This window comes from Scardinius erythrophthalmus (assembly GCF_964197995.2).
Source record: "Scardinius erythrophthalmus genome assembly, contig: HAP1_SCAFFOLD_94, whole genome shotgun sequence".
Classification (NCBI taxonomy): Eukaryota; Metazoa; Chordata; class Actinopteri; order Cypriniformes; family Leuciscidae; genus Scardinius; species Scardinius erythrophthalmus.
This window is the reverse complement of record NW_028296513.1, coordinates 49,877-63,640: the sequence shown is the minus strand read 5'-3', so window position 1 is coordinate 63,640 and position 13,764 is coordinate 49,877. Positions and strand designations below refer to the sequence as shown.

General features: G+C 38.2%; 1 protein-coding gene across 2 annotated transcripts in view; it reads right to left on the bottom strand.

Moving 5' to 3' along the window:
* The window catches only part of med1 (mediator complex subunit 1), a 266,384-nt gene that overhangs the window by 227,623 nt on the left and 24,997 nt on the right, over window positions 1–13,764 (bottom strand). For both annotated transcript variants that reach the window (XM_081394647.1, XM_081394646.1), the window contains exons 2-4: window positions 5,358–5,464; window positions 4,137–4,215; window positions 1,907–1,961 (exon numbers count right to left, since the gene is read on the bottom strand). In XM_081394647.1, coding sequence (XP_081250773.1) covers window positions 1,907–1,961; window positions 4,137–4,215; window positions 5,358–5,464 — 241 coding nt within the window. The remainder of the gene's footprint in view (window positions 1–1,906; window positions 1,962–4,136; window positions 4,216–5,357; window positions 5,465–13,764) is intronic.

Genomic DNA, 13,764 nt, shown 5'->3' with positions numbered 1-13,764 from the left:
TCAATACACCAGAAATTATAACAAATAGTGTTATAAAGTGCACTCAACCAAATGCTCATCTTCACAGGACGATGAGGATAAATAGTTTCTGCTGCCACAGAGAGGCCTACAGAGGTAATGTTAATATTATGCGTCTACACATCAAACAATCTACCCATTCAGATTTTTTCAAATTTTTATGTGGATAATCTAAGTTTAAATCTAAGTATAAACGGGTATTCTTATCTCTCCCTCCGCCCTCAGAGTGTGGAAGAACAGCAGGAGGACGGCCCATCAACTTCTGTTGCACAGATGAACACATTTCAGTGATTTCCAGTAAATGCCACAGTTTAATTCTGTAGAATTTGTTTAGGACTACATTATGTAACTCTAATCTACTACTGTATTTTCAGTTGCCAGTTAAGGAGTTATATAGACTTCATCTTATAAAAAAAAAAATAGAAAAAAACTGCAGTAAAAATAGCTATATTTTATTTATTAATAAAATATTAATTTTATTAATTTTATTAATAAAAATTTACTGAAAGAATGAATGAGGTGTTTAAACACCGCTTCCCCTTTAAAAAAGGGGAGGAGACCGACAGAAACTCTGGGTTTACGTAAGGGAACCTGCTCCCGACCAGGTTAGGTTCACAAAGTTACCATGGTAACTGACTCTGAGTATAAGTTACCTCTCTTTCAGAAACGGGCTTGACTTACTCTGCTTTCTCAGGTTTAACATACCTCCCATTCTGAAACAGAAAACTCAGAGTTTCCCTCATTTCAGGGTTAACATACTGTGTTATATTTGCTATAACTTAATAACTTCTTTGAGACCTGAACCAAAAAGAACTTTGAATTTGCCACAACACCACTTGCTTCGTTACTGAATGAATGAATGACTCGATGACTCACTCATAAAGACCGTGACTTGTCGCCACCTACTGGCGGTTTTAATTTAAAATTTAAAAGCATCACTTTGATTTTACCATCATTGCATATTTCTCTATTGAACATTTTTTTTATTTAAAGCATTATTTATTTTATAAAGGTATTTGAAAAGGTAAAAAATGCACTGGAAAAATCGATTTAAAGGGGCAAATATTGTCCCTTACTGAAAAAGGTGTGACTGCAGAGAGGGGGTACGCAGAAGGATGTTAAAAGCCTTAGGGCGCACGCCACTCGAAGAGTGACAACCACTGATCTATATGATATCTATTTAAAGAACATAGACTAAATATATAGACTGAAATCGTGAAATGGCCTTAAACAATATTAAATTGTGAGCAAGACTTCTCAGTGATTTTAAACCATAATGCAGGAAAGCACAAATAGAAAATAGTCAGTTAATTTTCTAGTGTGCTATTTTCCAAAATGGTTATGCAAGTTTGTTTCTATTTCAGATCAAAACTGACATGCAAAATAAACTTCAAGGAGAGCACCTTGCTGCATGCTTAAGGATTAGTATAAACGGACCTGCCCTTATCCATAGGCAGGCCTTAGAACTTTTTTTTTTCAAAGCAGAGAAAAATTCATTGCTCAGACAGAACCTGTCAACTTTGTAAATAGTTTTGGAAGATTTCGTTATGAAAATATTTGTTCCTCGTAGTATAATTTTATAAATATGAATTTATGCATAATATGAATTTCTAAATTATTTGTTAATGATATTGAGTATTTTCTGTAATAAATAGAGTTCATAAACCTTTGTTTGACTAGTTTATTCTGAACCCGCTCAAAAAGTGCTGCACCACTTCGCCCTGCCTACCACCACAAGTAAATTCTCAACCTATGGGAAACACTGTGATAATAAACAGCAGTGTGATCAAGCCTACCAGACATGGAAAAATTAGGGGGTTGAGTACTTTTAGCATAGTAAATATGTATACAAAAAGATGGGGATAAAAAAAAAAGTATATTATCTCACATGTTTTGCCGAGCAATGGACTCCAGACGATCCGTCATTGATGGCAACGAAGATACTGATGATGAGGGATGCAGAAGAAACAGAAACAGGAGATTCAGGACATCATTTGATATTCAAAATTATATCAAATAGTCATGATATATTTAAAACACATTTTATAGTGAGAGAAAAAGTAGGCATTAACACATTTTATGTATAACAGTGAGCAACAATACGGGTGGGTAAAAACAGGTTTTATTCAATGCATCACAATATTATAACCATCTCGATACTGACTTCTAAATCTGAAGATCAATCTTTTATCTTTTTTTTTTTTTTTTTTTTTTTTTATATTATTGAAGATTAATTACCAAATTATCCATTTACCAAAACTATTATTAAAACTAAAATAAGGATTTTAGTTAACCCTTTAATGTAGTGTGACAGATTGCTGTAGCTCGTTTAGTAGGGATGCACTGAAATTTCAGGTGATGAAAACAGCATAACGGCTGAAAGACAGCAGTAAATATGAGCCGAAAATAAATGCCGATCTCCAAATGCAACGTAACAGGGAGCAGAGTAAAGATGGAAAGCTCCTAAAGCTTAGTTCCATATAAATTCACGGATAATTTGTTGTCATTAGTGAAAATCAATATTGACCTTGTATTTGAAAGGATGCTCATATAAGAAGCAATACTAAAATTCAGAGTCAGTTCATTCACATTCGGAGATTGACTATTCTTGACTGTCAAGATGCCGGCGGACACAGCTACAGATAGTTGTTCAAAATCTTTCATTTTAGTAAACTCTGTGTACACAAACAATGTTCTCAATGCTCGAGTTCATGTGAAGAGCCCCAGGTGATACTTCGAGCAAAGTTTCATGTTGTGTTGAGCCTTCTTAGAGTTTTAAAAATTGCGATTTTTGATGCTATCATAGAATTGCCCCAAGCACTCCCATTCAAAAGGCAATTTGACCGAGAACGAAAATACAGTCAAAATTAAAAGTGGCGTTTCCATTCTAATTATGCTTTTAAACGAAAGTTTGCCGCGGGTAGATTTACAAAAAGACCATAGGTTGCATCTTGGTGAGAGTTACCCTTTAAATTAAGATTGTATGTTTGATAATTGAACGAATTAATTTCAAATCAATGTGCTACATTTCAGATCAATATATTTGTTTTCTTTAAAATTGAGATTAATTCATGACACTAAACAACATTCTCCTTTGAATCATACACAATTTATTTCTATCTAGAATAATATATGTATTAGAAATAAACACTTTTTTTTTCAATTAGTGCATGATGTATAAGTTAAAATAGGCAGATTAGTGTGGTTGAAAAAAAGAAAACAAACAACATAATACACACTAGATGGCAGAAAAAAGGCTATTTTTAAACAGGGTAGATCAAACGTGTTAAGAAAAATGATTATCAAACTCTTAAGAAAATTGTTTTCAGACAATGACATATTTGGATTTAAATTGTGACTTGATCAAAAACAGCTTTGTCACAGTATAGATTTTATTCTTTGTTTAAAATGTTGTTAAATCTGAATCTCACTGTCTCTCTGCCTATCCTTCCCCTCCCCCAGTCTCTCTCTCTCTCTATCTCTCTCTCTGCATTTATGAGTGTGTGTGTCAGTTGTCAATTACACTCTGAAAAGAGTTTAACCCATTCATTGCTGTGTGTGCGGTGGCGGTGGCACTAGGGCTTGGGCCTGTCATCGCTGCTTGCAGCTATATTTTATGTTCTTCATTTTGAAAACATTAGACTTTGTAAATTTATTTTGCGTATTGTTATAAATAAAAAGATGTAACTGGGAGCACTAAACTACACTATATTAGAAATAGTTTTTTTATTCAGCGATTTAGAATGTTGTATGCGCTTTTTTATTTGTATTTGTTAGAATAATTTTGACATGCTTTTAGGTACCTGATAGTTTACTGATCAAATCTTTTATTTATAAAAGACATTAGTGACAATGCACTTTTTTTGCACTCTTTTAGACTCCTCTATTTATTAGGAGGGAGTGATATTACAGAACTTACAGCAAGTACAAAAAGTTAAAAAAATAACATAAAATAAAAACAGTTTGTCCAGTAAAATACTGTTTTAATTGTCAAAAACAAACAAACTAATAAATATCAGTTCTGCATTTCAGTTATAAAGCACATAAACCTGCGAATCGGTATTGGTGATAAATATATATGCACTAAATCTACATTGAAATGTATTGATTAAATGCACCTTTTTGTGCCCTTTGCAGTGTCTCTAAACAGTTGAGCAGCAGTGGGTTTCCAGCTGTATTAATGATCCCACGCTTTTCCTGAACAGACAATAAAACAGACAAAGGGATGTAAAAAAAACAATGTTCATAAAAAAATGACCAACATTTATAGAACTGTGAATTAGGGCTGGGCGGTATATCGAGTTTGTACGATATATCGATATTTTTTTTGAAACGATATGGAATGAGGCAATACCGTTTATATCGATACAGTAGTTTGATACGAGCACATCTGAAAAACAGCGGAAGACGCGGTGTGAGCTGCCGCAGTGAAAGTACATAGCCAAGTACAATTTGTCCTAAACACGACACAAGCTTATATTAAGGGCTTCAAAATAACTGGTAAGATATAGTTAACAAGTTTAAAGCAGCTTGCCCTGTCAGATGCTTACTGACAGATACTGTTGCTGACTGACAGATAAAAACTTGCGCTGTTTGATGCGTTTGAGATGTGTTGTGTTGCTAACTTACATTTCACAGGTATATTCTCCATCTGTAAATGTTAGAAAGTCAAACAAATATGTCCATTTCACTGTCAGGAGAGGACGAGCTTCTGCAATTGAATCTCCGCTAATATTCAAGCTTCCGTGAATGAGCGACGCCGCGCGCATGCGGGCCAAACAGACGGAGCACAATAGAATAGTAGCGCAATAATTCTGACTAAAATATACATATTGCTAAAATATTTGTTGTTGGAAACAATAAATATGCCATATGGGGAATTTTAAGCCTACAAGTATATTTTTATGAAAGTGACCATCATAACGGGGTAATCAAACGCAGGCTAAGTTCTTTTGTTTTTTTCATTTTTAGTTTAGCCTTTAGTCAATTTAAAAACAAAAGCATTATTTTTGTTAGAATGTAATGTGATTTTAACCACCTTTTTGCACATAATATACTGCATAGCCTACATTACATTCACTATATTTGTTTCCATATTCTCCAATATCAACATTGTTTGTAGGATATCATTGGGCAGGATGAAAATGGCATGTTTTTTAAATAAATACAGATTTTCTTTATCCAAATGGAAAAATGTAGAAAGTACCGAGATATATATCGTATATCGCCATTTAACCCAAAAATACCGAGATATGATTTTTTGGCCATATCGCCCAGCCCTACTGTGAATAGATATATGCTATGATTCTCCAAGAAGCTCTTCTATCAGAGGGTCTTACCATTGCCTGCCGCACCACTTTGCTGGTCTCCTGCCAGGACCGGGTTGAATTGTGTTTGCCATGGAGCCTTTCCAGTAGTGCCATCAAACGACTCTGTTTCTCTGACTCTGTCAACAAATGCAAACAAAATGACAAAATAAGACAATTATTGTGGGAATGTAATCTTAGACTCTATAATAACAATTAACTATTTGTGTTTTTCTTCAACCAAGTTTTCTCTTTGATTGGAGTCTAGATGTCCTTGGGATATTGACAGTAGGGGTGGAACGGTACACAGAAGTCACGGTTCGGTTCGTACCTCGGTTCAGACATCACGGTTCGGTACGATTTCGATACAATGGAGGGAAAAGCTAAACAAAAATGCAGAAGGTATTTTTATACATTTCTTAAGCCTTGTATTTAAAAAAAAAAAGTTTTATTAATAAGGGCATACAACCAGTTTATTTTTAGTGCACTGACAATAGTTTTATATAATTAGTTTATTAATTAAATTAATAAAAAGACAAAGACTTTGCGATATGTTTAGTAATTGTACCTGAATGAATTTAAAATGGATTTGCTATATTTCAGATCAATATATTTGTTTTCCTTAATTTCAATTAACTCTAACTTTATTCTATAAATAGGCTAATTGATTTCTGTATAAAATAATACTAACATTAAAAACACATTTGATTTTCTTTTTTAATCAATGTATGTGTAATTTAAAAATAAACAGATTAGTGCTCCGAGGACAAGAAATTAAAATCAATGCAATTAAAACCCACAGACTGTTTAGAAATGGGGTTAGATATATGTTTTACTTTTAAAACAGTTTGTGTGTGTGTGTGTGTGTGTGTGTGTGTGTGTGTGTGTGTGTGTGTGTGTGTGTGTGTGTGTGTGTGTGTGTGTGTGTGTGAGAGAGATTTTGGTTGGGTGACAGTTGTAGTTTGCCGTTTTAATTATGTCCCGTATAAACAAAATGACGGAAAATGACAATGTTTCCACTGTTCGATCGTGGTCGCGCATCTCTCTCTCACTCTCACACACACACACACACACACACACACACACACACACAGTTCGATCGCGCGCGCACACGCACGCACACGCACGCACACACACTCCAGCTGAAAATAGAGCGTCAAATTCGACACTAGTCCAAAGCGAATAGGATGCACGAAGCCAACGTTAAGCGAACGCAGGTTCAGAGCACAGGGTTCAGAGCGGTTCAGACATATCTATGGGTTCAGAGCTAAGTAGTTCCGCATTACATTAATTAATTTGCACGCGAGTTTTATTTATTTGTATACCTTGTATTCTCCGTTTAAATTCGTGCACCGAACCGTGACGCCCGTACCAATTCGATTCGATACGAACACATGTACCGTTCCGCCCCTAATTGACAGTCTTATTTCCCGTGATAGTCTATGTGACCACTTTCACACGCTAATCCCAGTAAATTACTGTAAAATTACTAGAATTCACACATAAATTCTGTGATGCAATTCATCGGAAATTATCTCTAAACGCATGCGCCTGTCTTCATTTGCCCACATGAGGAGAAGCCCTTTAGTTTCACTATCTGTACAATTTGATTTATTTATTTTTACATCTGAGTGACGGGCATAAGGGGATGATCAAACAGAACACATTTTTGCTCTTAAAAACATGAGACGCGCATAATAGTATCCAAAAGCAGAACCGCAGCGCTGATGAATGGAAAAGAAGTTAGTGTCCCGAGGGCGACGCTGAAAAAGCTGCGAGACACGTCGCAACGTCAAAAATGCCATCCATCACCAATCTGACTTCTGACCTGTAATGCTGCCTGGATCATAATCATACACTGTTCGCTCGTTGGCCAGAGGAGAACTGGCCCCCAACTTAGCCTGGGTTCTCCCAAGGCTTTTTTCTCCATTCTGTCACCTGATGGATTTTGGTTCCTTGCCACTGTTGCCTTGGCTTTTGGCTTGCTTAGTTGGGGACATTTAATATTCAACAATATTATTGATCTGCCTTACTTAAGGTGGACGATGACGCAATTTTCTCCTAGAAACAAACTTTGTTTTATTATTTTCATGTTATCATTGTGAAGCTGCTTTGATGCAATCTGTATTGTAAAAAGCGCTTTATAAATAAAGGTGACTTGACTATAAAGAATCTTCCTGATCAGTTTCATATCCTCAACATCCCAGATAGCTTACAACTTGATATTTCTACTGGACAATATGCCACCAAAAAACGCTAAAACTGGCCAACAACCAGGTAAAACGGCTTCACAAGGCAAAGGGGCTAATGTGGACACGGCTAATGCTAGCAAAACACCGCTGGATATTTCCAATGAAGCCAATACATGGGAGGCATCGGAGACTCCAGAGACACCCGAAACACCGGATGCACCGGTGACGCCAAGTCCGACAAACAGTGACCTTCAAGGAAATTCTGTCGTTGAAAGGTGACATGGCTAAACAATCTACCGACATGCTGAAAGAAATTAACGATATAAAAGGGGATATACATTTCTACTCTCGAAGAATCAATGAGACGGAGGAGCGAATCTCGCAAACAGAAGATGATGTAACCTCTCTTCAAGGCAAAGTTAAAATACTGGAGAAAACTGTGGAGACTCTTTGCGACAGAATTACAGAGCAAGAAGACAGGAGAAGACGCTCCAACTTGAGACTGGTTGGGCTACCCGAAAAATCAGAGGGCTCAGATCTGTGTGGTTTTCTGGAGAAGTGGCTCCGAGATACACTAGGTGAAGGTTTCACCTTGTCCCCCATCATAGAGAGAGCACACAGGATCAGGCCTATTAACCCTAAATCTACATCGCCACGGGTGGTAATAATGAAGTTTCTGAACTACCGGGACCGGGAAGCAACCCTGAGAACCGCCAGGAAGATGACGGAGGTAGCCTACACTATGAGAATCAACGAGTCACTTTTTTCCCTGACCTCTCCGCGGAGACACGCAAACTGCAGCAGCGCTTCAACGGTGTGAAAACCCAGCTTCGTGCACTGTAGGGGTGGGCGGTATGACCAAAATTCTGTTTCACGGTATGACTAATTTTATTTCACGGTAACGATATATTTCACGATATAGTTATTTATATGTAACTGTAACTGTAGTATATGTAACTACTGTAGTTATTCTCGAAAAATCGACAAAAAGGGCTTTGTAAAAGTACTTCACTTTGTTTGAATTTTCTTTTCTTTTATTTGGTCAATTATTTATTTGGTAAACTATTTTTAATAGCTAAATATAGTAAACAAAACACTCTCATCAACTTTTAGATGAACTTCCCCCAACTGATTGATACTAAATACAACACATAGGTGCAATTCAACTTTAAATAAAGTGTTGCTGAATAATTTTTCAATCTCATGTTATTGCTTTACTTCATCAATCAGTTTATAATATCTGAATATTTTATATTGAACTATTCTATTCATAATAAATTAGTTACTCCCTTTTAATTTGGTAGGATATTAGTAGATACTAGTTATGTTTAAATGTTTTCCCGGTACATGATATCTGGCAACCCGTCATCTAAAGCTTTAATCAAGAGAGGTTCAGAAGTGTCAAGTTCATAAGTGACTAGGAGAACAGCAGTATGAAAACCGAACAGCAGCTACTGTTAGTGTTGACTAAGTCGTGTAAATTATACACATCTTGTAACTGCGCCATTATTTTACATAGCTTGGTGAACACACCGACACGCCGCGCTCCCTCTCAGTGCACGCACGCGTCTTTTGCGTCAGTAAAATGCGATCGGTTAATTTGAATGACAAGTTGTAATCACGCATTGAATCGAAGCAAGATTTGATCAGCTGTTTCAGTGGCCAATTGTTTGGAGTTAGAAATATATAACTCGCGCTGCATATTTAGTAATTTTGCCACAGATACAGGATTATACATTTGCTTTAACAAGCAGGTTGTTCATTACCACGGCAACCGCTCGCGTGTCATACTGAATGCGAGTTTCATGTTTAAAAAGTAACTATACATAAGAGACAGAAAGATGCAGATAACTATACATTATTTAAGGTTATTTCTATTCGTTACGATATTGATATATTAACTGTTGTTGTCAAGTAAGCTTCATTGCGATCGTGCACTCCTCCTGCCGCACTGCTCTAGTTGACTGCTGCGCCTTTCCCCCCGAAAATATCACATTAACAACAACCCTTTAGAAAACGTAATTCCTTTGTGGATCCTCTTGATCTGCTTTCTCCATGTTTCTTTGACAAATCTCAGTGTCTCTCGCACGCTGCATGTGAGTTAACCACGCCCACTTATTTACATGTTGCGGTATTGATTGATTGATTGATTGATTGACTTTATTAATCCCACACTGGGGAAATATCTGTGTTACATCAGCTAAAAAATAAAAAATAAAGTAAGAAATACAAAAATATAGGGAATGAAAAAATAGAATAGAATAGAATAAGAGTAGCTACAATAACAGTAATAATGATGATTAGAAAACAACTGTATTCACACAATAACCAACCTTATGTAAACAGACAGTATATAAATACAAATATACAAGTATACAGATAAGTATAGTGTAAATGAACGGAGGTAACATATTGCACAATTGTAGGTGACACACGTAATAAATAGATAAAGAAATACACATAATGTAGAATAATTGTCCGGTGCTACTCAAAGTTCAGAAGCAGCTAGCAGTGCTGCATTATGATGTTGCATTAAAGAGTCTGACTGCTGCTGGAATGAAGGACCTGCGGAAGCGCTCCTTACACTGAGGGTGCAGCAGTCTGCTACTGAAGGAGCTGCTCAAGGAGCTCACAGTCTCATGCAGGGGGTGAGAAGTGTTGCCCATAATAGATGTCAACCTGGCTAACATCCTCCTCTCCCCCACCTCCTCTATGGTGTCCAGAGGGCAGACCAGAACAGAGCTAGCCTTCTTCACCAGTTTATTAAGCTTTTTCCTGTCCCTTTCTGTAGTCCCAGCTCCCCGCAGGCTACTTCATAAAAGTCATAAAAAGTTTTTAACAGAGACCTGCACACACCGAAAGAACTCAGCCTCCTCAGCAGGTGGAGACGGCTTTGGCCCTTCTTGTACAGGACATCTGTGTTTGTGGACCAGTCTAGTTTCTTGTTAAGGTGAACACCCATGTATTTGTATGTCTCCACCATCTCAATGTAAACACCCTGAATGTTCACCGGTGTAGCACCAGGTGGCCTCCGGCGAAATTCAACTATCATCTCCTTTGTCTTGCTAGCGTTGATGTGAAGGTGGTTTGACTCACACCAGTTGGCAAAGTCCCCGATGACCTCCCGGTACTCCTGGTCATTCTCCTCTGCAACCCTCCCAACAATGGCAGTATCGTCTGAGAACTTCTGCATGTGACAGCTGCTTGTGTTATGCCTGAAGTCCGCTGTATACAGGGTGTAGAGAAAAGGAGCAAGCACTGTCTCCTGTGGTGCTCCTGTGCTGCTCATCACCACATCAGACACACAGTCCTGGAGCCTCACATACTGTGGTCTGTCAGTGAGGTAACTGATGGTCCATGCAGACAGGTGTTGGTCAACACCAGCCCCCAATAGCTTCCCCCAGAGCAGCGATGGTTGAACTGTATTGAAAGCACTGGAAAAATCAAAAAACATGACCCTCACAGTGCTCCCAGTGCTCTCCAGATGTGACAGTGCTCTGTGTGAAAGATAGATGATGGCATCCTCCACCCCTATGCCTGGTTGGTAAGCGAACTGTAGGGGATCCAGTTCTGAACTCACCACGGTTCTCAGATGTCGTAGTACAATCCTCTCCAAGGTCTTCATCAGGTGTGAAGTTAACCCTCTAAGCGCCAAAGTCGCAAAATTGCGACAAGACATCATACTTAATAAAACAGGCTGTATATCCTAATATGGTGTAATATCTCATTTGTATTCCCTACCACTAGATGGCAGACATGTAATACTTCGATTCAAGACCAAAATGACGTCATGTTCCTATTCAAAGTGTTGGAGGAAACAGCAGAGCAAGTGAGCGATCGTGTCATTGATGCGGAAGCAGTTCAGTTCAGAGCGTCTGAGTAAATTGTGAGATTTGTGAGAGAAAATGGCTAATAAAAACTTGTACTGTGGTCCGTGAGGATGTGTTCAAATGTTATTCGCCTATTCTGACTCTGAAGAGGAATATTTGCCTTTTGGAAATGACGATCGGCCGTCTAATGATCGCGCTTCTCCCGGTACATCTTTGCCGCGCAATGGTGCCGCCCGCGCTTCTCCCGGTACATCTTTGCCGCGCAATGGTGCCGCCCGCGCTTCTCCCAGTACATCTTTGCCGCGCAATGGTGCCGCGCATGCATCTCCCGGTACATCTTTGCCGCGCAACGTGCCGCACGCGCGCGCATCTCCCGGTACATCTTTGCCGCGCAATGGTGCCGCCGTGCAAGGTGCGAGTGTTCACGAAGCACAAACAGATCATTTTGACCATTTGCCCAACGGGGATGGGGGTGGCAGGGGTGGACGTAAGCTTAGTGTACTCTTTTCCTGATCATTTGGAATGAGGATAAAAAGACAAAAAAAAAAAAACACTCTATATATATTTTTTCCTGAATATTACTGATGAACTGATCCAAAAGTAGGCTACTGTTCACATGTGTTTTACTACTAAAATATTGTAATATAGTAATAATTTAGTACTTTCTCCTATTTTATTGTTGGTTTCCTCATGTAAATAAATTCCAACATCAATTCAATATCTACTATTTCCTGAATATTACTGATGAACTGATCAAAAAGTAGGCTACTGTTCACATGCATTTTACTATATAGTATAGTAATAATTTAGTACTTTCTCCTGTTATTGTTGGTTTCCTCTTTTCTCATCATTTGGAATGAGGATAAATAAAAATAAAACATGCAAATAAGTTCAAACATCAGTTCAATATCTACTATTTCCTGAATATTATGAAATTCAAGAGGGCCGCCCCCTGATGACGTCATAATATGCAAATTAGATTAGTATATTTACACCCCATATAAACTTTCAGTCATCCCCAACATTTTTCTAATTTACAGTATATCTCTATATTTAAGCCCTTTCAAGCCACAAGCTTTTGAAATTTTGATGTCAAAATCCAGCATTTTTTTAAAAAAAAACTTGGCGCCTAAAGGGTTAAGGCAACTGGTCTGAAGTGATTGGGCTCCCTGGGATGTGCAGTTTTTGGAACTGGAACAACACACGAAGTCTTCCAAAGGACTGGAACTCGCTCCAGACTCAGGCTCAAGTTGAAGATGTGCAGGATGACTTCGCTGAGCTGATCTGCACAATCTTTAAGCATTCTGGGGCAGATTCCATCCGGGCCCGGTGCCTTTCTTGCCTTGATCTTTTTTAGCTCCTTCCTCACCTGATTGACTGTCAGAGAGAGGCTGCTAGAGGGAGGTATAGAAGCTCCCTGGAGAGACGGATGGGTAGAGGGGTGTGAAGCATCCATAAATGAAAAGTCAATAGACAGTTGTGAAGTAGGTCATACTGAATACAGGGGGGATGAGTTGGTCCGCAGTGGCCAGAGAGGAAAAGATTGACTCACCGACAGGTCTGAAGTCTGGTTGGAGGTGGGAGGAGAGGGGGTAGAATCAAATCTATTGAAAAAAAGATTTAATTCATTTGCCCTGTCACAGTCACCAGAAACAAAGCCTCTGCCACTGACTTTGTTCTGACCAGAGATGGTTTTCAGACCCCGCCAAACCTCCCTTATGTTGTTTTGTTGGAGGCGTGACTCCAACTTCTTCCTGTAACTGTCTTTTCCTTTCCTAATCTCCCATCTTAGTTGTTTTTGGACCGTCCTCAACTCTTCTTTTTCCCCAGATTTAAAAAGTCTTTTCTTTTTATATAGTCGTATACACGGAATGAAAAAATCTTTTACGGTTGATATTTTCTACCGCGGTAACGATATAAAACCGTCATACCGCCCAGCCCTAGTGCACTGAATATTCGGTATGGCATGCTGTATCCAGCCCATCTGATCATCACGCACAATGACAAACGCAGGATTTTTAAATCGGTTGCTGAGGCTGAAGAATACGTTCAGGAAATAAGCTCACAGACTTGTGACGACTCCGAGACTTAAACTAAGCTTTGTGCTTACCGCTTCTTTCTTTTCTCCTGCATGGAGCCACTGACGAGTAATGGCCATGAAAATGGACAAAATTCAACGGATAATTTAGTAAGGTGCCTTATTGTTAAAATACGTTACTGGCATGATTGTCTTAAGGTATGTTGCTTTTATTTTTTGTATTATTGATATAGATTTTTTTTTTTTTTTTTTTTTATCACGCACTGGGTGCACGTTTATGTGCGTCAAGTTTTATTATGGTCCAAACATTTCTACTACAGCTAGCCCATGTGTGGCTATGTTATGTGTTCAGATTTACACGTTACCCACTATGTGGATGA